At 42.8% G+C, this 24,228-nt stretch overlaps 1 protein-coding gene across 4 annotated transcripts in view; it reads right to left on the reverse strand.

Moving 5' to 3' along the window:
* Window positions 1–5,670: 5,670 nt before the first annotated feature.
* Window positions 5,671–24,228, reverse strand: part of ATG10 (autophagy related 10) — a 116,540-nt gene continuing 97,982 nt past the window's right edge. For 3 of the 4 annotated variants that reach the window (XM_067568961.1, XM_067568962.1, XM_067568963.1), the window contains 3 exons: window positions 9,057–9,154; window positions 8,636–8,755; window positions 5,671–8,230 (listed from right to left, as the gene is read on the reverse strand). In XM_067568961.1, the coding sequence (XP_067425062.1) occupies window positions 8,644–8,755; window positions 9,057–9,154 (210 nt within the window). In that variant the 3' untranslated portion in view covers window positions 5,671–8,230; window positions 8,636–8,643. Of the gene's footprint in view, window positions 8,231–8,635; window positions 8,756–9,056; window positions 9,155–24,228 lie in introns of those variants that run through there. The other variant, XM_067568964.1, reaches the window with a different exon arrangement.

Consider the following 24,228-nt stretch of genomic DNA (forward strand, 5'->3'; position numbering starts at 1 on the left):
ATATTAGTACATCATCCTACTTCTTTTCAAATGCAGAAGTATTTATTTAACATTTATTTCTTTTCTGCACCATTATTAATCTTACCATCTGCCTCTGGTAGTGGGCCTATACCAGTGTTGATGGTACAGTCAGGGAGCAGGTCTGAAAATGTTGGCCTTAACTTACAAACACTATTTTAAACAATTGTTGGTGGTGGGATTCAGACCAGTGTGAGGCAGTAGAAGTTTAGCTCATCAGGAACCTGATGCTCAGGTCCCACTATTTGGACTATCAGTTGGGTTTTCTAAACTCACTATTCTGGTTTAGAAAGAACTACTAGGAATTAGTGTAGTTTCCAGAAATACTGAGGAAAAAGGATTTTAACACCAGCAAGTAATAAAGATAAGGGGAAATATTAAAAATATTGGTTACTATTTAAATTGTCAGACTCTAACGGCAATCTTGTAGAGGAAGACACATGAAGTGGTAAAAAAGTTCAGGCAGGTACAGGAAGTGCAGCTGATGGTAGTTTTGTAATGCAGAGAGCTGTCATGAGCTGATCTTGCCACTAGGTGCTGCTATTGGTATGAGGGAGAAAGTTTAAAAAACAAAACCAAACCAGGGGTGAGATGGGGGCCTGAAAACTAGAAAGCTGTTTAAATGCATTTCAGTGAAAAATCTTCAGATTGTTAAATCTAACTTTTAATTGAATGAAGTCAAAGTTTTGAAGGGCTAAGTATCCCATTCTTCTTAAAGCATTGGGCACTTGAAAGCATACTTGGTGCTATACAGAAACAGACATGCTTCCTGCCTGGAAGAGCTCACCATCTCAATTCAACAAGGTAAAGGTCATACACACAAAAAAAGCAGAGTGGAGGGAGGAAGAACATGGGTGCCAATAAGGCATGTGTACATCTAGCTGTTTTTTCTTAAGTCGGGTGTTTTTAATTCCTTGCAGGAAATGCAGCAGGAGTGAATTTGGAGGAAGGATTTCAGTGAGAGGAGGGAGATGGATTTGGCACAGGTAGTGTGGAAGAAGGCCATGGAGGTGGGAATGGGAGAAAGGCACTAAGAAGCATCAAGACTAGTACTTTGTTTCAAGTGAATTTTAATTTATTTAATGAACACATTTTATTAGATTATACAGGCTAAATTGACATGTCAGGATTTGTCCAGAGAACATCTGTGTATTCTGCCAGCTCGGAGGAGCCTATACTTGTGTTATTTGGAACAAAGGATGCCACAGAAAGAAAGTAAAAACTCAGATAAATCAAAGAGTAACTCAGATATTTGACCTTCCTATAAAAATGGTTTTACACTTTATAAAAATCTTACAATCACACGTTATAAAACCTAAATCCCACAGAACAGGAGTCAATAAAAATACAGCAAAGAGGAGCCTGGAGAAAAAAAACTAGTTCCACTTTGCTGTGTGATTCTTTCATCTACACTAGTCAAAGTTCCTGCTTCATAAAGCTCGGCATGTATAAATATTAAAGCAGATGGTTGACCATAGTAGGCAAGTAACTGCTAACTATAGGATGTGAGAAAACAAACCTTATGATGCCTGGAGAACAGTATCTCCAGCATCTGGCTCAGTCTTCACTTGGCCAAGTAAAGCTTGGCTATGGTCTACTAGTAACAGTTCTGGATTTGATTGTGGATCAGGTGCAAAGAGAAAAAGGATTAGCTCATTTCTACAGTTTGCCAAATCTTTTCCCACACATGCTCAGCCAGTGTGCCACCCTGCTTTGGGCTCTAGTTGGCTTTGGAGATGGAGGCAGCATCAAATATGGAGCTTAGCTAGCTGTAGCAATAGCCAGTAACATGAGCTTTTCCCTCTGCATTTCCAGGTGTGGTATGTTAAAGGACGCACACTGAAACTGAGGTAGTGGGAGGTCGATTTGGCCAGCTTCCACCAATATAACCCAGGGATGCAGGTGGTGAAATTTGCCCACAAAGGGGCTGCGCAGATCAGGGATGTAGCCATGGATAGGCATGGGTGGGCCACACAGCCTACCCAATTAGCACCCAGGCCCACCAAATCTGAGCCTGTGTGAATGCAGAAACTGATGTCTGTTGTTGAGGCTCAGGGAGAGCTGGCATAAGAACAGGTGGCTCTTGGCCCATCTGTAGACCACCACAGCTGGCAGGGAGTGACATGGAGCGAAACAGCCCAGCTGGCCCCATCCCTGCCTCCACCTAGGGCCACAAACTTCTCCCAGATCCAGGCCCCACACAGGCATCAACCACCCCCAGCCCTGGCTTAAAGCAAAGGCTGTGGGGATTGTCCGTCTCCACTGGCCAGCCCAACCCCTGGGCTCCATGCACTCAAATCCCTTCTCTGCACCCAGCTATCTCCCCTTACAGTCCTGCCCTCTGGCATTCAAATAAATATAATATGCCATATAATATGCAATGTATAATATAGTATACAACAATATACATGATTTGCTGTGATATCAGAACTTAGGTCATTGCTTATCCACCGTAAATTGGGGCCTACCCAAATTTCCACTCCTAACTATAGCACTGGCACAGCCTCTGCTCTGCCAGTGAGCCTGGGAAGCAATGACTAGGAAAAGGGGCAAATGAGGCACTGAATTAATGTATGCCCCCATCTAGTCCCTGCTGGTGTAGTGTGGGAAGAGCAGTTTAAAGACTGCTCTCGTCTGGCTGAACCACAGAGGAGGAAACTGCCTGCTCTCCTCCAGCCAGGATTCTCCCAGGGCGAATTAAGTGCAGGATGTTGCTCTAGCAAAACTACCACACAATAAAAATCCTCAGGTGCTGCAGAAAGGGAGGCTGTGTTCTGATAGGCTTGAGAATAGGGAAATGTGTTCAATAAGGCCTTCTATAATCATCATCCTCTTATCAAACCAGAGTGAATCATTCTTTAGCCTTCAGTTAAAAATCATCCCTAGGAAGTCAGTTTTATCAGTCCCTCAAGTGCATAAGTGAAAGTTTCCTTGGAGTTAAAAAAAAATCAAAACTTGGTAACAGCCTAATGAAAAATAGGGCCTAATGGTGATAAGCACAGCACCTTCCTCTTCCCACTAGCACTGCCCAGCACAGGGTTGCCCTCTTGTATAATACTTTCCCAGAATGCCTCTCAGGCTGGCCTTTTACATTTAGCAGTCAAGCAGTTACAGCTCTAAAGTGGGCATTAGGAGCGTCTGGCTGCCTCTTTCTCTTCCAACAGGTAAGCACTTGTTATGACTTCCCTTTCTTATTATTAAGGGGAATGACACAATCACAAAAACATTTTTAAAACCTGTCTTTTACAAGATACATAAGACATTACTGTAAGCTAGAATTTTTAGATGATTGAATTGTGAAATTCCTACTGGCTCCTCTATAATTCTGTCTGTGTTATAGTGGAACAGAAATTACTCATTGTTTTTGTTGGGACTGAAATCCTGTGTAATATTCATTGAAATGCAGAAGTCTCACATAACTCATTGACTCATAGGAGTGGCCAGGTGGCAAAGAACTATTGCCCCAACTACATTCCTGGAGAAATATCACTGAAATCAATGGAGTTAGAACAGGGATGAATTTAGGTTACTTGATTATATTCTGCTCTAATGTTGCCCAGTGTAAACTGAAATCGGTGCAGTCACTACTGATGAAAATGAGACAGGCCCAAAGACTATTTCTACCATTAACCAAAGCAAAACCAAACTTCATATTGGAGCAGATTGAGGGCGAGTTCCAACCTGTTTATGCCTGGATGCAAAAAAGGAGCTTGTATAGATAAAATAGTATGCTGCCTTCCAGAGGAAACCAAAAGCAAAGTGCAATTGAGCACATGGGGCTACATTCTCTGATTCTTGTAATCAAAGGTAAGTATTGGTAGCTTCCTTTAAGAAAGAAGCTCTACTAAGAGGATTCTCAATATTTCTTTCCAGACTTCAGACAAGATTTATGGAGATTTAAAAGTGCTTTCTAACTGAAAACTTTTTGTAGCATTTTTGCAAAATTTAGAGTAACCCATGCTGCCAAAAATTAGGTGTTTTGGAACATAAAATCTGCAACATACTTGTCAAACACAATAAAACATAGCACTGGTGATTAATCTAATTTTGAAATTAGATAGGGTTTTTGTGAGCAAACATTGTGTTAAATGTTTTACAAGGTCACTAGATGACTTCTACTAAACGTTTTTTGTTATTACTGACATCTTGGCCAAAATTCAGAGGATTTTTTAATTAACCTTCTTAATACTCTACATCTTTACTTGTATAGTAGTGCTAAATGTACAAAGCTAAGAGATGTATGATGGCTTTTGCTAGATCACGTCTGTGTCCTACTCCCCCGTTGCTAAAATCCTCCTATTTATCTTAGCATTTTCTATAGTATCCATTATCATAGTATGTAAGCAACTGTGGGAGCAGTACTAAGGTGCTCGCTATTACTCGGCTGGAATTTAGAATGGTTTTATCAGCTGGGACAGGAAGGGACTTCAGAAACTGGGAACAGTTTGCCTTTCAAAGCAGTCACCACGTTGGCTACTGGTAAAGGGTGCTTTTGAGGATATGGTGATGGAAAAAAGCCCCTGGTGCAGCTACCCATGTGCCTGAGATTAGCTCTGCAAGTATAGATCTGAAATTAAAGACAACGTGCTATATTTCATCCAGATTATCCTGGGTCTTTACAATGATATATGAAAGATGGAAAACCATGTTGTACAACTGGGACAGTTGCATCTAAAAGGAACTGCATATCGATTTCTCAGTCCACAGGGAAGCCCCATTTCTTTGTAATTCTTGGATGAGACAGAAAAAAATTAGGTCTGTAAAGGAATGTTGACTAAACAGAAGGATGGTGAGGATTCATTCTGTTGGACTAACTTCATATTAGCATAACTTGAGACTGGTATTGTATGGATTGGTATGAATAAATGCATGAATAGATGATACAAGCTGAATTTCTTTGATCTATAATTATAATCCAGGAGCTAATTTGTCTAATACTATCACATGGGCAGTGTGGACGAGCCCCTGGAAGCAGGGGGCAGCATCTGGGCTTCTCCCTCTGGGTCCTTCTCAGAGGGGGACCACCCCTCCCGGCTATCTCCTGCCGGGAGCAGTCTCAAGCCCTTTTCCTGGGCAAGCAATCTTTCACCCTGCCCTCAGGCAGGGCTGGCCAACAAGTGGTCTCACGCCGGGCCCTCAGGCAGGGCTGGCAAACGAACAGGCCCGCTTTCTGGAGCGGTATGGAGGGTGAGGCTCTCTCGGGGCTGCTAGGGAAGGGGGGGAGGGGGACGCAGGCCCACCTGTCTCCACTGCGTCCCAGCCCAGTGCCCTTGCAGTGGCAAAAGGCATTTGCCATGGGGTCGGCGGGGCTCCTGCCGCAACACGCCGCCCGGGTTGCCCCAGACTCAGCCACGAACTTATGGCTGCCCCTGGGCTTCTTCCTCCCTGAAACCCCCGGTACTTGCCTCCTTTGGGTTGCTGGGGTGTGGTAGTCCTATGAGGCCCTCCTCATCCACGCATGGCAGCTCTCGCAACTCCATGGGTTCCTCCACATAGGGCAGCTCTTCCAGGTCCTCCAGCCCCCAGGCCACGGGCAGGGCTGGTAGGTTCTCCGAGTCCCAGGTTCTGTACTGCTCCGGTGAGCCCTCTGCCGGCTCCCAGGACGCAGAGAACTCCAGTGGGCCCTCTGCCGGCTCCCAGGCCGCGGGGTAAGGCCGGCTGCTCCCTGTCAGCGTGGGTCTCTGGCTTGGCCTTAGCTGGGAGAAAGGCATCCTTCTCTCTCAGTCATCCTCCTCTGACTGGGCTTGCAGGCCTGGGTTTTAAAGGCCTGGCTCCGCCCCCTGCTTCCGGTCAGGTGGTGTCCCTGGGGCTTCTAAAGGCCTGGACCCGCCCACCTGCTTCCGGTCAGGGGTTTTCCTTTGGGGCTCTACCAGACAGGGTGGGTCTGGCTCCCCCTCTGGGTCCTTCTCAGAGGGGGACCACCCCTCCCGGCTACAGGCAGACAGACTGTATTCAGAGTAATGCACCGGGGCAGTATTTTGTGGATTATCTTAAGTGTAGAAGTGCCATGACTGGAAGGAATATTATCAACAAGTCTGCTATGACAGGAAAATTAGAAAAGGGACTGTTAGTCTCCTAGAAATAGCTAGGAAACTATGCAAGTAAATTTTACTCTAAATCATATATCCCACTCTGCATTCTGAATCATATTTTACTGGCCTTGTACCTTAAAAATTGAATTTCTTGGAGGCAAAGACTTATTTATTCTGTACATTTGACCTATAGGTCAATGCTGAGTAACATCTGTGATGCTAAAGAAAGATAACCATGAGCTAGATCCTCCCATACAGCGGAGCAGGATGTAGTGCACCTGGTGAATATGTGTGCATACCTGTGCATGCACGTGCATGGAACTGTGTAATCTTTTGTGCCTCCTCTGCCTGATCCTGAGGACATTGGGAGTTAATTCAACCCTCAATGCAAGTAGAGCAGCCTTAGGCCTTCTCCAATTTGCACGAAGAATAACAGCCCCCACAGACCAATTCCAGTGTCCCAGAATTGCCAAAGCGCAATGTGCTCTGGCCACACCTTATCCCACCTCCTATGCTGGGTGAAGGCAGAAGCAGTTAGCGCAAAGCTGGCTAGACTGACCAGCTGGGAATTGTCAGCCAACTGTTTGAGCCCCTTTGCTTCACTGGAGCAGCACAAAGGCATGAAGCAGGCTGAGCATCTGAGCCACTAAATACAGATTTAAAATTGTATTATCTTCCTGTCATTTCTTTCTCCATATAAAGAGAAACAACTCTTCTTTAAATGTGGGAAACAGGATATAGATAGTTTATATTAAAACATTCATGACCGAATGTTTTGGAAAGAAGGGAATCTGATTGCCATCATGAGAAGTGAACAAAGGACTACATTTTAAAAGTGATGCAGGGAACAAAGGTATCACAGATCATTAGAATCCACTGCAGGATGGATAAATGTGCTTTAGTATCATTTACTACTAATTCCAAATGGCATAGCAAAAGAATTTAACTTTGTCAATAGCATTTTAAGGCTTATATTTTGATATGAAACTGAGTTAAAAACATGAAGATAATTAAAACTTCTGAACATAGATTTTTAAATCCCATAAATATTTCATTTTCAGTTTTGATCCAACATATTATAATATTTGACTCAAACACGTAAGTGCTGTCTTCACTGAACTCCTAAAAGCAAAAATCTGTAATTTTTATCTGCTGAACAACAGTACAAAATAAATGCAGAACACTCAGAACAAAATGTGATTCAGAAAGAATCAAAACTGACTGCCATACTAAAGTTATTTCTAGCCTGTTTTTTTTTTTTTTTTGGTTGTTTGTTTTTGGTTGTTTTGCTGATCTAAGGGCCCTAAGCATGCAATCTCTACTCTCACAAAATTCCATTGATATCAGTGAGAGTTTTGCTTGAGTAGGACTGCAGGATCAGGCCTTCACTCATGAATAATTACTAGTTCAACTAGAAATGCTAAATTACTACAACAGTACCTTCCCTAGGAGACAAAACTCTCCTTAGAAGTAGTGAAGAAGGAAAGCCACATGCTCTCATGATTGTACTGAGGCACCCTGAACTCTAGAATTGTATACTTTTAACTAATACATAGACTATTAGTACTATTCATCTACAATTGACCCATTTATTCAATTAAGCAATACATACACAGTATCTTCTGCAACAGACCCAGAGGTATCTGACTATCAGAGTTTTGGAAATTAAGTGTTCCTACCCACTCCAGGTTACATACTAACCCTAAAGTGAAATCAAGCCCATGTTCACATATATAACTACATCCCTGTGGACACCTGCAGACTGATAGCGTACTTCTCTAGAAACCTTTCAGTAGAATCAAATCCATGGTTTCAATCCCATGTCAGGAAACTCAGCCTCTTATGTGGTCATGTTTAGTCTCAGTAAAGATTAAACCTAGGGGGAAAAAGGAGGGAGCCTCTGAAGTAGAAAATGAGTAAGTGATCCTGAGGAGTCAGTGCGGTCACATGGAATGTAGCTTGTTTCCGGGTGGATCTTGAGAGTCGTCACTAATTGCAGCCACCTCTTAGGTGTTCAGCTGTCATCAGGCATGTTGCTGCCAGGGGGTAGAGACCCAAATGGCAAGCCTTACTGAGCTGTGCTGACTGTGAGGGAACTGGGTAGTTTGTGTCTGAGCTCAGCTGCAGATAAGGCTGCAGTAGCTTTACAATTCACTGATACCTGTGCTTCGACTTGGGCCCTGAAGTGGAGACACCAAACAGGAACAAGAAATAAGAGGTGGTGGAGGAGGCAAAATAAAAATCACTGTAGTGTAAGTACATTAGATTATACCATTAAATGAGCGCTGGAGGAGTTAAGCCAAGAAGCTCTGATATTACTGAGCACTGCTGAGACAGCACTCCCAGCACACAAAATCAACACTGTGGCTTTCAATGGAGATCCTTCCTGGCTATTAGGAAGCGTGTTGACAGAGAGACCACAGCTCAGCTCTCCAGTGCAAAGCAAAATGACACTGACAGAGTGTCTGTGTGTAAATTGTCAGATGGAAAATCCTAGGCACTCCTGAATCGAAGGCTCAGAAGTAAAAGCTTACAAACTAGAATCTGATTCTATATAAGACTAAACAATGCCGTTCTGCTTTTACCTTTTGATTTAATCAGCTTCTGTATTCTGCTCAGACTCTAGTTTTGCATAACTCAGAGGTAAATTTAGCCCAACAACTGGACCCACAATACTCAGCCATGATGTAATGTAGTTTATATTCCTACAAAACAAAGACAACATGCATGTATTACAAAAATCATTACTGCAGTTCAGATTTATGCCTGAAAGTCCTCTTATACCTGGACAACTTTCTTTAAAATGAAGTTACTCGTGTACTTTCTACACTTTGAGTCTATTTTAACTTACAGGATTTAAGTGAAAACACAGAGCTTTACTATACACAGATGGGGGATGACAATTTCTTGATTGTCATTCTGACCTTGCAAGAGTACACAATTGATTTACTTTACATACATTAAAGATCTTACTAGAGCCTCACAAACTGCACTGTTGTTCCTTACCTCTTTTCTCTTCGTGAATTAGCCAATACAGGAGCCATGAATTCATTAGTCCGGCAGGGATGAAGGACAAAGAATGGTTGACCAAGTAATGGGTGCTCCTGAAAGAATCAGTCAGTTCGTTTTATTATTAAAATGGTTTTAGGAAAAGATACCACATATTATTTTAAAAAGAAAAATGAGGGGCCAGATCCTCCCTAGTGTAATTCAGCAGCTCACTTCATTGAAGTTACACAAAAGATAATTGGACCACTGTTACCTTAGTAACTCTGAAGGCATTTAACCGATCAATTCTGAAGTATAGTTTCTAATTCTGAAAGAGAAATGAGTGTACCACGTAGGTTATGTTATCATTTTAATTATGATGTAAAGGTTTTCAAAAGCAGCTCAGGTTACTTGTAACAGCAGCAAGGAAATTAACTGAAAGCGAGTGGGCAAAGTTGCCATGTAAAAGTGTGTTCTGTCACAATGTAATGCATATGCTGGCTGAGGAGCCTCCACTGAACAGCTCCTTGACAATCTTAGGCCAGATCTACTTCTACAAATGTATATTGATATAACTACATCGTTCAGGGTCTGAATAATCCACACCCCTGAGCAACGTAGTAACACAAACCTCACCCCCAATATAGACATCTCTATGTCGATGGGAGAGCTTCTCTCATTGACATAGCTACTGCCTCTCGGGAAGGTGGATTATCTATCCTGAGAGGAGAAGCTGTCCTGTTGGTGTAGTAGCATCTTCACTGAAGTGCTACAGCAGCACAGCTGCACTGGAGCAGCTGCACCACTGCAGCGCTGTGTGCGTAGACAAGCCCTCTGACCCTGATCTTTGGGTCTTGCCAAGTTGAAGAGCAAAAATGGTTTTATCTGGGGACCAAATTGGAGAGTCTTGGGGCCATTCTAACATCTTCCAGCTGGTTCTGAGCTCTAGTCCACATGAACAGGTGAAAGGCCTTGTTCCAGTCCATGCAAACATAGAACTGTAGTTTTCTTCACAAAACACAGCCTATTAGCAAACAAACATGTTTTGTGACAGTTAAGGCTGTGGCAGGCCACACCCCATCCCCCAAGTATTAAAAGCACGAAGTAAGAAGTTAAGGGAAAGTTTTGTGCATTCCTTTCCACTTTAATATCACCTACAACACTGTTGATAACACAGTCCTATGCTTCATAAGGCTTTCATGTTCATTTCCAGCAATCCCACAAAAGCAATACACATCTCGACTCGCTCAAACTTGCACTTTAATGCAAAACTTTAACAATGACCTCATGTATAATTATATCAAGAGATTAGCACATCTGACTCTCACATTGGGGAAATTATTTTGCTTTAACACTACTGAGGTTACTGTTAAGGTACCACTGCACCAAAATAAACAGAATCCTATTTCATCTCCACACTCAGTAAAGGGCATAAGCATCTAGTGAGGAGCAATCTGGTTCCAGAAAAATAAAGTATTAAAATAGGACCACCACCACATGCCCTGTTTTTTTACACAATATCTGCACTTAGTTTTAGATGCTACTGAGCCAAATCCTCAGCTGGGTCCAAGAAGCTCACACTGCAAGTCAGGTGGGTAAAGAACAGAGGATGTGAACATGTAGATAAAGGCAGCATAAAGTTCACTTTTGCACTCTCCCAGTCCAAATTTTGCTCTGTGCAGGACCTGAAACTATAGCTGGGGACTGGTGTGACAGAGGCACCTTGGCCACAGGCCCTTCCCCTGTAAATGCACTCGGTACCAGCAACAGGGAAAGGTGGCGGTACAGCACAACATGGACTTTACATGACTTGGGGATGCCCCTACTCCATGGTGATGCTCATGTAACTGGATATGCCAGCTCTGGGGCCAGATTTCACAGTGGTTTGGCTGTATTTTATTGAAAGATCTAAGTCTTTGCCTACACTCACCAGCAAAATGCTCATAGACCTAGTCTCTCTGCAGTGTAATGAAAAAGTCACATTTCCTCTATTCCTCAGCCTACATCAGGGCCAAACCCTGGTCCCACTGAAATCAGGGAATGTTCTTCCATTGACTTTATTGAGATGAGGATTTGCCCTACAGCATTTAAAATATTAGTTTAATAAATGGGGGCCCTCTTATAGTGGCAGGATAATTTGTTCTAGTGCAAAAACATACATACGGGGACAGCCAACATTTTCTTTAACATAACATTCAGAGGCCTGAAACATCGTCAGACCTCTTTGTTTTACATCTTCAATGTAATAAACAGTTAATTCATGCAAGACTGCTACCATCTGCTGTCGGCAATAGTGAACTGATGCCGTTCTGCACTGAGAAACGAGTGCCTGTGTGAATTAAATATCTTTGCCGTTCAGCTGCTAGTCTGAATCAGTCTAATGTCTCTAAAAGACAGAGTTCAGCGCAGTGGTACTCTATGGAGGTAGTAAAAAAATACTGAACACTGTTTACCATTAACCCCCCAAAAATTGAACAGCAAACAAGCAGTTAGTCCCAGCACTCTTAAATATAATGTGCAAAGAGATGATCAGTCCCATATTAACAAAGGTGATTCATCTAGTCCTTGATTTTTGCTTGCTCTCCATACAGGGCACAAACACAATTTAATGGGCTGAGTATTCACATTTTCTCCTCAGTGTCTTGCAGTCCCATATTCAGCCTTCTCCTTCACTGAGTTGGGCAAAACATCCTCAGGCTGACCAGGAATGCAGGCTTGAGCCTATTGTTTTATGTAACATCTTATTAACTCATTATTCCACATCTTTCCTCTTCAAGTACCTCCTCGTTTTGCAACTTGATGATGCCTGGAGCTTGAAACATTTCTCAGATACCTATGAGCCAGATTACAAATGAAAGAGCAAGGTGCACTTGCACCATGCAGGAGGAACATCTGTCTCCCACACTCCCGGGTAAGACTGTCCTTAGTCCCTTCAACTTTCATATCAGACTCTGGCTTGTAGGTGTCCGACGAATGTCATCCTATCTGCTGGAATGGAATGGAGAACTTTACTACTTCTTCCTGTCCTGGCTGCTATGAATCAGGAAGGTTTCTGCAACTCTCCCAAAGTTTAATCTGTTACTCCACCCCAGCTCCCAACCTATTTGTGGGACCTTCTCCCTGTCAGTAACTCCACAGCTTGCCTCTGCCACTTTCTCATGCAGAAGCAGTGCCATGAGCTTGAAAGTTTCACTGCTTATGCACAGGATTCTGAAGAGCAGCAGTGAAGCTGACCGATTTTGTTAATTTCATGCTGTTGCTGTTTGGCAAAGCTATGAGCAGATGCACACTGAAAAAAAGGCAGTGCTGCTTTGGCCCATATTTAGGTGGTTGTCTAATCGCTGTGAATTTTGTGTTCAACTCTAATCCAGGAAATTGGAGTGCATTAACAGCTGTTTACTTTAAAGACCAACAAGAGTAGGTGGAAATCCTGTCAAGCAAACAGCTGTGTCTAAAGTGGGAAATTCAAATGCATTCGCTAACGTGCAAGGATATACTCAGCCCTAAATAAGAGACATCAAATAACATGAATACTGTGCTGCTTGGAACTGTTCAAAACCTGAAGGTCAAGGATACATGCCATATAGAGTGTACTGCATGTTTTGATGTGAATGCCACAGAATCACAGGAAATCAAAACACATCATTAGCCAAGGTCCACCAAGCACTGTACCACAAAAGCCTCCAGAAAGGTAAGGGAGAAGGCTGCTGAGGGATCAGGGAGAGAAAGTGAAGTAGCATGTTGAAGCTGGGAAGTCGTGCTAAATCCTGAATTTCCAGGTCCTATATACAATTATATCCCAATTCTTGTGTTAACCAGCTGTTATGCTTAATGTAAATTCAAGGTTAAATCACTGAATCTGAACCTGAGAAGGAAGTGATGGACAGTTGCCAATTAATATGTAAGCATTATCACAGGAATGAGTGGCTTATGAACTGATAATGGCAATAAAAGGCTCTATATCCCAGGTCTCCAGTTCAATTCTGGCCCAGGCTGGTTGGAGCTGAAAGTCATTATTGTATGATGGCCTATGCAAAATTAATCGTCAGGTTTTACATAATCAAAACTGGCATTAATTAATGCCCTTGTTGATAGTCATAGCAGAGGAGCCAACGACTGAATCAGCCAAGGAGAATGAATTAACCTCTTGCTCCTGGACGTGGTCCCTCCAGGTCAGGATTGAAGCACATTGGCAGGGCAGTGTGCGAATCTTGCACTACTGCTGTCTGGGGTGCACCCATTCAGTGGATTAAGTGAGGGCTTCAGTCTCTAGCATGATCAATCCAGAATCCTTCAGAAGCATTACAAAAATGTTCTGAGCGAGAGTGAACAAAAGTCTATGTTGTATGCACTTCATACACATTTATTATCTGCTGCACCTATGTGATAGAATGGTGATGTGCTATATGCAGTGAAGTGTGTATGCTGAGCTATAACCTAGGAAAGCAATCTTATACACAGCTCTGACCAGCTAAAGTATCAGCCAGGAAAAAAAAAAAAAGTCATATTGGGATTTTCAAGCACAAACCTAATTTAAATGGGGTGTGTGTGGGGGGGGAATCTATTTATTTTTAACTAGAAACTAATCTAGTTGCACTGTAACTCATGTAGTGGTAAATTTGCAGAGTAATGTGCAGGAGGTACAAGTCGACTCCCACAATTGGTATCTGGAGTTGTACAAAATGGAATCTTACATGTCTGGATTGCACACAATTCTTCTGGACAGTAATGGAATGCCAGGCAGTGAGACAGTTTATTTGAAATCTACTGCATTATTTTCCTGTATATAACCCCACACAGACTCATAATACAATCTGTTCAGTGGCATAAGTTGGAATCCATCATATCTGCATATCTCTTCTGAGTCTTGCTCAACTTTAATGGGAAATTGAATTTTTGCAAGCAGCAGCTCCTGTGAATTTTTTATCTCAAACTTGCTTAATTTACCTTCTGTGGAAAGAGCTACTTTATTATGTGACATCAGGAAAGATTTTAAAGGATGTTTCAAACCCATTTATGCAGCTTTTGCCTCATCTTCTGGCATGGAACAATGCAAAGAGGAGGCTGATGGGCAAAAGATGAGGAGAAGAGGATTTTTTTGTTTGGTATTTGAAACTAAACTCAGTTTTGCTTAGTTAGAGCAAAGAAGTGCAAACCACAAGCTACTTGAGGAGCTCAAACTACAGTTAATGGACCACCTTTTTTCTTCAGTGTGTGCAAAACCAGCATGCTGGGAAGGGTGTCAGTCCCTTGGTGTTAGGACTCATCACTTCCGTGGCAATACTTCAACTGTATTCAATTCAACTGTAACTTCCATCATACGGCTGCAAAGAGTTAAAACATAAAAACAAAACCTTGCTCCTTTTCCATCTTGTGGGGTGTAACAGCCTGCTATGTACCAAAATGCCAAGGATCAATCTGAACAGTGATAAAAACTTGAGTATTTTCAAAGCGCAAGTATAATTAAACGTAATTCCCATCGGGTTGGGTTATGTCACTTTATCTGGTTGCACATATTAAAAGACAGCCTAAAATAATTTAGGGAATTATCCATTTCAAATGTAAATTAATTATAGATATCACTCCAGGCACTGGCTAATTAGCTGTAGGTAGCTAGTCCTGCTCCCCCCACTCCCAGCCAGCAGGTATTTTGTTGTCTGTACATCTCCAGTAACAGTACCATTTATTTTCTCTGTCATAACTGGAGCACCTCCGGTAGTAATGGCTTCTATTTTCTCCAGTGCTACATTAAACTGCCTTATAACATCCATCATAACATTTATGGCCTCTCCATTTATACCACAGTGCAAGGGATTCGCGTCCAAAACAGCCTCTGCCACATCCAGTTTGCATGATGTTGCTTTGATAAAAATCATTCACGGAGGGATGTCAAGCCTTTTATCAAGGGCACTACTCCTGAGTGTGCAGGAGGCACCGTTTGTGCTGGAACATTTTGCCAGCACTACCTGCAATCTCAAATCATTCTTTTGGCTAGCAGAAGAAGGTAGAAATAACAAAACTTTTTCCACATGATCTTTTTCCATTTGGGGCAATGGAAACAGTGATGAATTAAATTAAGATACACGTCTTCACCATTTCACCCTCTCTAAAGAGTTATGATCATATCGTTCCATCAGTTTTAAACAGGGCTTGCCCAATGAAATCAATGCCCATATTTAAGTACAGCTCCTACAGCCAAAGCTTATGCTTATACCAGTATTTTATGTTACTAAGTTCACTGTCAATAGACTCTATTGTTCTTTATTTTATCTTTTATAACTGAAGTATATGGAATGATCTGATTTCTCTCTCTCTCTCTCTCTCTCTGCTGTACTGGTCAGCATTACCAGTAACAATATTACAGAGCAGATAAACACATTACTTCTGTTAGGAAAATGGAACAATTCTCATTTAAAAATAAAGTCAGACATTTCCTGGATCTAGCTCACTGCGTAAGCCAGTGTATAACTTTAGGCATGTTGAATTTGAAGTAACTGGGACTACTTGCATAGTTAAAGTTATACACCGGCTTCCGCACTGTTCTGGTCAGGCCCTAAAAGGAAAATGATTTTTTTTTATGAACTAGGGGGTGGGGTTTCAAACATTACAAGGCAGCCTGAAATACTGAAGCGAAGTCAGCATATTCACAGTGGGTTTACAATGATCAGTCACACTCCCTGAAAGGCAACGAGATAGAAGTCGTATACATTTTTTTTTCCAAATTCTCTCTCTCGCTGCACTTCTGCAGAAAATGTTGCCCCAATAATGAAGTTGCTACAACAGAAACACTATTACTATGGAATCACTATGTTGCAGAAGCAGCGTTTTTATAGAATTGCAATTACATAAGGAACTTTTATCATTCTTATAGAAGTTACAGATCACAGTAATAAAGCCATTATAATACTAATTGTATAGTACTCTGTTTTGCTTACTGATGGAGATTGCAACATGTCTATTAAAGCAGCAATTTCATAAAAATGGTTTTAGTAATAGGTTTGGTACTGACTACGCAGATGTGATAATAAGAAAATGCTTTGGGGGGGCAAAATGACTGATGGAAGAGGTTTGCTGTAAAGGCTATATACTCCAACAAAGACTAAAAGAGCTCCACCTATCTTATGAGCTGTGGTATATAACATAATGTTTTAGGTCATAGATCCTCACAGTCCTGTTTTCTATTAATAACTAGAAGCTCAGCCAGTTTTGTGATGTTGTTGAGCACTAGAACCTTGTTTTCAAAAGCAACTCCCACTACTCAAGCCCTCTGAAAAATCAAGCAATAGAGTGGAGGAGTTACCTGTCTGTAGTGGCTACTGAAGATGGACTACTAAAGCACAATGGCTGAGGTCCTCTTAAATAATCAAAATAATACTGCACTGAGGTTTAGTGAGAGAAGGATTTTGGCATGGGATATCCAGGTCAGAAATAATGGGATAATTACAGAGGGGAGCAACCTTTTCCCGCTACTGAACACCTGTGCAGGGGTAAAGGAAAAGGTATAGGTATCTTGATGTAAAGTCAGGTTGTACTCTGAAGAGAAACTACGTTTTGATGGCCCCTTCTTACTCAATAGATCTGTTCTCCATGTCTATTCAGAGTCAGATCATCTGACTTTCGTAACAAGTAAATTTTTAATCCCACTAATCCTTCAGAACCAACAAAGCCAAGAGAAAGTGAGCTGGATGCTATTCCCTCTTCATGCACTGTCAATAGAATTGTAAATTAAATTCCAATTGCAGCAGCAATTAATTACACCCCAGCAATTCCACAAGAGAGAGTAGGGTTGCATACGTGTGGCTGAGACAGATTTTAAAGTCAATGGGTTTGTACAACACAGGTGTAACAGAAGATACAGTTTGGTCTATGGAATCTTTATTACCAGTGATACATGAAAAGAAAATCTTAGTTTGACTTTCAGATCTCAGGGTGAGTTTGCAGGACTGGCAATTATAAACCTCTTCTTACTTCTGAAGTGAGCACGTTTGATATGGAAATTATTAAGATGATGAATACTGACCCCCCGAATGACATTTTTCCAGCCACTTTTTTGGAGCAGAGCTGCACTTGAAACTAGAAATGCTAGTGAATGCTTATGAAGAGTAATGCACCACAAGGAGGGCACCATGCCTACAAGAGCTCAGCGCTTGCATGAAGAACAGTGAGATCAAATTAATGCTGGGTCATAACAGGGTGATGCTTGTCTGAAGGAGGAAATATTTCAGAGAATAAGCTGACACGCCATCCTCTTCCACAGGAGTCTACCCCCCATTCATCACAATGGTATAACATAGTAGGGTATGTCTACACTGCAATAATACACGTGCGGTTAGCCTAAATCAGCTGACTTAGGGTTGCGGAGCTCAGGTTGAGGGCTATAAAATTGTAGTGTGGATGCCTAAGCTCAAGCTGGAGCCTGGACTCTGCGTCTCTTTCTGCCTGGACAAGGATCAGTGCTCCATACACTCTTCCCTCCAGCCTCGGTTACAGTAATTTATTGTGCTTGGTGATGAAGGCGGAAGCAATGCAAAAGCTCCAGCTTGTGCAGAATGTGGCAGCCCATCTCTCAATGTGATGGGATGCCATGAGTGCATCACTCCTGTGTTCCACACCCTCAACTGGCTGCTAATCCACTTCCCTTGTCAGTCTTAATCTTGTTTACCAAAGCCACTAAAAGTATCAGGACCCAGCTACACCAGCCAACCATATCTCCATCCGTGACGTATGATGATAGTTGTACTTTTCTGGTACAATGCACAATACAGCTTATAAAGTCAAGGACTAAGCATGTCAGACTGAAATAAAGCATTTTCAGTTGAGAGGACATAGGAGTGCATGACACATCTGAAGGAGATTAGACTGATCTGGAGTTTCACCATCTAAAAATGTAGGGTATCCTGAAAAACCCTCCCACCTTAGCAGGAATCATGGAAAAAAATTAAGTATAGATATTCCACAAGCGGTGATGGATAGATAGACCAACTATAAAGGACACAGATGGTCAAGACCTGTTTCACTTGTTATCCAAATGACAGTTTGACCTGTAGTACTATGCTGGAATGTTTGTAGGCTCCCCTCGTTGGGGCAGGACAATTGTTTTGTTCTTCAGTGCCTGACACAATGCACCTCAATCCCTGATTAGGGCTTCTAGGTGCTACTGCAGTAATAAAAATTGACTGAAAGGGAAAAATGGTACCTATTTAATTGCCAACACCACTTCTGCAGCACATTAGTATTTCCAAAGAAGATTCAGAGAAAATCAAACCAGCCCGGCTTTGTGAAGCTTGATCTGATAAGCTCACAGCAATAAGTAGTGTGACTGCAAAATTAGGTTTAGAAGGCTGAAGCATTTTTTCATTATAGAAATAAAACATCTCAAAAGTTTGTAACTTGGTTGTAAAAGTTTTTAAAAGAGGGGTTTATAGTGGGAACACTGCACGCAATTGTATTGTCACAATTGGCACCTCTAGTTTTCTTTCAAGAAAATAAACAGATGACTCGTTGCATGCTTGCCAAAGTAAGATTAATTTAGTTGTCAACGTTTTAGTAATCTTGCATGAAGTCTTAATTAATTACTATTTAAAATCTGTTCTGAAGTTAAGAGATTCATCTAATGTGCAAAACTGAAAGATTCAACAAGCTGTGGAAGTATGGATGAGATACGAGCCAGATTTACTGCCTTGATTAAGTAATGAGGATTTAGCAGAAAAAACTAATTATTAAAATCTCTTCCAGCAGCATCTGACAAATATATATAAAAAAGTTCATTTTAAAATCCTGAGAAATCTTGGAATCTGATTAACATCAGATTTAACAAAGGGATCTCAGGAAAGGAGATGACAAGCACACCTCTCGCAAGATTTATATAGTATTGTAGCCAGCAAAAGGAGAATGGTGTGCATTCCCATCTAAGTTTTGCCATTAATAAAGAAGGCATTTGATATAACAGAGCAGAAGCATAACAGAATAGAAGCATAAATGAGTATCATAACCTGGTGAAGCAAAATCTTTGCTGAATGATCAGTAACAGGATGACCCATTTATCTTTGTCAAATACATATATAGCCACTGAAGGCACGATAAAGGCATGACTGAAACTTCATGTATGCAGTGTTGTTGTAGCTGCTCTCAAAAGAACTCACACAGGAAAATAACTGACAAAACCACCATATGTGGGTGAACATTTTTTCACAAAACGATCGCTCGATAGCTAACCTCCCAGTCATCGTCCTCAAAGGAAACCTGCATAACACCTTCAAACAACAAGCCTGGGAGCTTAAATTCACAACATGGCTAGACACTAAATCATGGACTGAATAGAGACACTGGATTTACGGATTATTACAACCCACTAACACCACCCTACCTGCCGGCTGCCTTTTTTCCTTCTTCCTCCCTTCCTTTCCCCCTATGACTGAAGAGGTGCTTTAAAGGGCCACTTCACCTTAAATAGTCTCTTGAAATATGTGTTAATATTTATTTATGCTAAACAATCTATTCTACCCTGTGTTTAGCTATGACACTCTGGTTATGCCTCCACTGCAGTTAGACACCTGCAGCTGACCTGTGCCAGCTGACTCAGGTGAAGGGACTTGAGCTAAGGGGTTGTTTTATTGCAGTGCAGATGTTTGGGCTCAGGCTACAGCATGAGCTCTGGGACCCTCCCACTTCTCCAGGTCCTAGAGTCCAGGCTCCAGCCCCAGCCCGAACATCTGTACTGCAGTTAAACAGCCCCTTAGCATGAGCCTTTTAGCTCAAGTCAGCTGGCACAGACCAGCTGCGGGTGTCTAAAGTGTAGACATATCCTCTGAATACATTTCCTAGACCTGAAGAAGAGCTCTGTGTAAACTTGAAAGCTTGTCTTGCTCACTAACAGAGGTTGGTCCATGCTGAGTTTGCCTAGAGAAAACTTCCCCCATCCTTTCATGTCTGGCACTCTCTGACTTGCTATGTGCGTTACAGAGCTGCATTCTCTTTCTCCTTCTACAGCAGTGTTCTTCATTGCAAGTCCCAGGAGCAGGTGGCTGCTTCCATCGACCCTAAGTGCGGCTCCCTGACTAACTGTTTATATCCAAATTTATTTTATTTTTAACATTAGAATATGTACTGAGCCTATCAAAGTCCACCTTCTTTACACATCACATTGACCAGATGGTACGATGTGCACCAATAAGTGCATCTAAGTATATCTGTTGTATAATAACTGTAATATTACCATAGCAACCAACGTAGAACTCAGAGTGTTCAACTGTTTGTGTCGTATATTATTTTTTGGCCCCAGTGAGTTACTGGAAAGAATAGATAAATTCTTAATTCTGTTGAAGGGAAAATCGGAAGGTGAAACAAGAAAAAAAGCAGATAAGAATGTAACTGTGGATATTAATGAAACGAAAAAAGCAGATCTACAACAACCACAGAAAACGAGGCGGCTGGAGAAAGTAGCGGCCACTTTTTATTGTACAAGTAGACTTTGGTTTAGTTACACGGGTCACTCTGTGACATCACATCATTAAGGAGAAGCAAGCAATATGTTAATTTAGTAGTTGATGTGGCTCTCACACTGAAGGTTTTTTGCCAAAGTGGCCCCAGCTTAAAAAATAGTGAAGATCACTATTCTACTGCATTATGAATTGGCTACTTCTGGAAATAGCACTTGCTGGACCAGTGGTCTGAGGTGGTTTGACAAATCCTATGTAGAGAAAGAGGACTGTTATTACTCATGCTAGCTGGCTGCAGTCTGTCAATTGGAAATCTTTTTCCAGAGAGGAGACGTTCAGGAGAGAACAGTCCTTTCCAGAGTTATTACAGAAACTGAATATCTGAGGAAAGATCTATAGTGAGCACTCATACCTAAATGACATGTAATAAAAATACAATTGCCAGAATGAAAATTAACAGTGGACCTTTCATCAGCTGTGACAGTGCTTCTCAATTTTTTCAGCCTCATGACCCCTTTATTTGAAATAAAAATATGTTGTGATCGCTCCTTACTTTTGTTGTAAATGTAAGAGTAAAAGTATCAATGGTCACAATAAGCCTATATAATTTGTGTGCGCTTTGGAAGATTTGACAGAGAATACTTGACCTTGAAAAGTAAGGGTGTGCAGGGAGTAGAGGAAGGAAATTTCCTTAACGTTGGTTTGCAATACAATTTTCAACACCATGAAACCCCCTCCCTGATTGTCTTTTGTGCCCCCCCTCCCCTGGAACGGTTTGTGACCCACCATTGGTTGAGAAACGCTGAGTTACAGGCATTCTTACTACGCTCAGATTGTGCTAGCAAATTCTCTCAACTTAAACTTTCTGAAATTTTCATGGGAATACATACATGCTGTAAGTGAGGATGAATGGTCTCCATTCACTTCCTGGATTGCAGATCCCCCGAAGGAACAGGAGCACAGCAATGCAAGCCATCTGCAATCTCTACAGTGCTGGAGAGATGAGAGGAAGGTGGTGGAGCCACCCAGTTTTTTCCCATAAAGTGAGCAGGCCCAGACCAGGGAAGGGATGTGTTGATTTAGCACCTCCCAGAAAACTGCTACTGGTGGAGTTCCTTTGGAGCCCTAACCAGTAGTTAAAACTGCCTTCCACAGGACACATCCAGTGCAGCTATCCCCAGGGCTGAATAGATGGGACAACACCCCTAGTACTGACAGGTGGGAATCTGGCCCAAAAAGATGGTTACTAACCTTCTGTAACTGTTGTTCTTCTACATGTGTTGCTCATGTCCATTTCAAGTAGATGTGTGCGTGCCGCGTGCATGGTCCACCGGAAAGCTTTTCCCCCAGAGTACCCATAAGGTCGGCTGTGGAGCTCATTGGAGTCGTGCCTCCATGGTGCTCTATATAGGGCTTTGCTGACCCTTCCCTCCTCAGTTCCTTCTTATAATTCCAACAAGAGGGGTAGGCGGGTGGGGCTTGGAATGGACACGAGCAACACATCTTGAAGAACAATAGTTACAGAAGGTTAGTAACCATCTTTTCTTTTTCGAGTTCTTAACTCATGTCAATTCCAAGTAGGTGACTCCCCAAGCCATACCCTAGGAGAAGGGGTCAGAACTTAAACTCCCGCAGACTGCAGAACTGCCCTCCCGAACACAGCATCATCCCTAGCCTGCTGAGTAATAGCATAATGCGTTGTGATGGTGTGGATCGAGGACCACACTACTGCCTTGCAAATGTCCTGAATTGGTACCTGTGCCAGAAAAGCTGCAGAGGATGTTTGTGCTCTTGTGGAATGGGCCGTCATCACTGATGTGGGCACTTTCGCCAAGTCATAACATTCCCTGATACATGACGCGATCCAAGACGAGATATAACGAAACAAAACTGGCTCCCCTTTCATCCTGTAAGCTACTGCTACGAACAGCTGAGATGTCTTCCTGAAAGGTTTGGTCCTTTCAATGTTGAAGGTTAAAGCCCTTCCAACATCAAAAGTGTGCAGCCTATGCTCCCTACCATTAGCGTGTGGCTTCGGAAAAAATAGTGGGAGGAAAATGTCCTGATTTGTATAGAAATGAGACACACCTTTGGCAGGAAATCTGAATGGGGGTAAAACTGGACCTTGTCTTTGAAGAAAACCATGTAGGGTGGCTCCGAAAACAGCGCTCTGAGCTCAGATACCCCCCTGGCCGAAGTTACGGCTACCTGAAAGGCCAACTTCTAGGATAAGTAAAGGAGCAAACAAGACGCTGGAGGCTCAAACGGAGGGCCTGTTAGCCTTGAGAGGACAAGAGTGAGGTCCCACTGGGCCACTGGCAAACGTGGGCGGGAACAGTCTGTCCAATCCTTTCAAGAACCACTTAATCAGGGGGGTTCGCAAAAATCGAGCCACCCACCTCCCCTGGATGAAAGGCCGAAATAGCCACCAGGTGGACTTTAACCGATGACCCGACAAGCCTTGCTGCTTCAGGTGAAGTAAATGATCCAATATCATCGGGATCGGGGCTTTCAAAGGCAAGATACTCTTCACTGCTGCTCACATCAAAAACCACTTCCACTTCGCCAGGTAGGTAGCTCTAGTAGAGGGTTTCCTACTATTAAGGAGGACCTCCCTGACCTGCTCTGAACACCCTAGCTCCCTTGGTTCAACTACAGAGGATCCATGCCATGAGGTTCAGCACCTTGAGGTTGGGGTGCTGCAGCATGCCCTGGTCCTGGGTAAGCAGATCTGGGAGAAGAGGGAGAGTGATTGGCGTTTCGACTGAAAGATCGAGCAGTGTTGAAAACCAATGCTGACAGGGCCAAGCTGGGGCTATTAGAATTACCGCGGCCCTATCCTGCCGGATCTTCACCAGCACCCTGTGGATAAGAGGGATCGGTGGAAAGGCATAGAACAGCTGGTCTGTCCACGGGATGAGAAATGCGTCCGCAATGGACCCGGGGCTGTGCTTCTGAAAGGAGCAAAACTACCTGCACTTCCTGTTGAACTCTATTCTTTGCATGGGGACCAGTGTCAATTTCTGCTTGTTGATCATAAGACCCAGCCTGCTGAAGGTGGCCCTTATCACCCGCAGGTGCATCTCCACCTGGGCCCTGGTATGTCCCTTGACCAGCCAATCATATAGGTAGGGAAACACCTAAATCCTTCGCCTCCTCAACACCACGAATACCGAAAGGTATTTGGTGAACACCCAGGGCGCCGCTGACAAACCGAAGGGCAGGACCGTGAACTATAGATGCATCTGGCCAACTACGAAGTGGAGAAACCTCCTGTGCCTTGGCACAATGGCCACATGAAAGTACGTGTCCTTCAAGTTGAGAGCGGCATACCAGCCTCCCAGATCCAGGGAGTGAATGATGGACGCCAAGAAAATCATGCGGAACCATACCTTGCTCAGAAATCTGCTCAGGTTTTGCAGGTCTAGAAGAGGATGAAGTCCCCCTTTGGCCTTTGAATTAGAAAGTAATGGGAGTAAAACCTCTTTCCCCTCCCCTTGACCTTAGAAGCGACTGCACTTCCTGAAGAAGCAGGTGCTCGTGAGAGGGGTCCCTGAAGAGGGACAGGGGTGGGAGGGGGTGGTAAGGAGTCATGGAAGAAAACTGGAGCAGGCATCCAAATTTTACTGTGTGCAAGACCTACTGATCTGATGTGACCTGGGACCATGCATGATAAAATTGGGATAAACGATTGCAAAACAAGAGACAGGTTGGATCCGGGTCTAAGACTGGTGTGCCACCCTCGGACACTC

This window comes from Emydura macquarii, unplaced genomic scaffold (genome assembly GCF_026122565.2).
Source record: "Emydura macquarii macquarii isolate MOO-44397 ecotype Brisbane River unplaced genomic scaffold, CSIRO-AGI_Emac_v2 contig_2897, whole genome shotgun sequence".
In the NCBI taxonomy this organism is placed as follows: domain Eukaryota; kingdom Metazoa; phylum Chordata; order Testudines; family Chelidae; genus Emydura; species Emydura macquarii.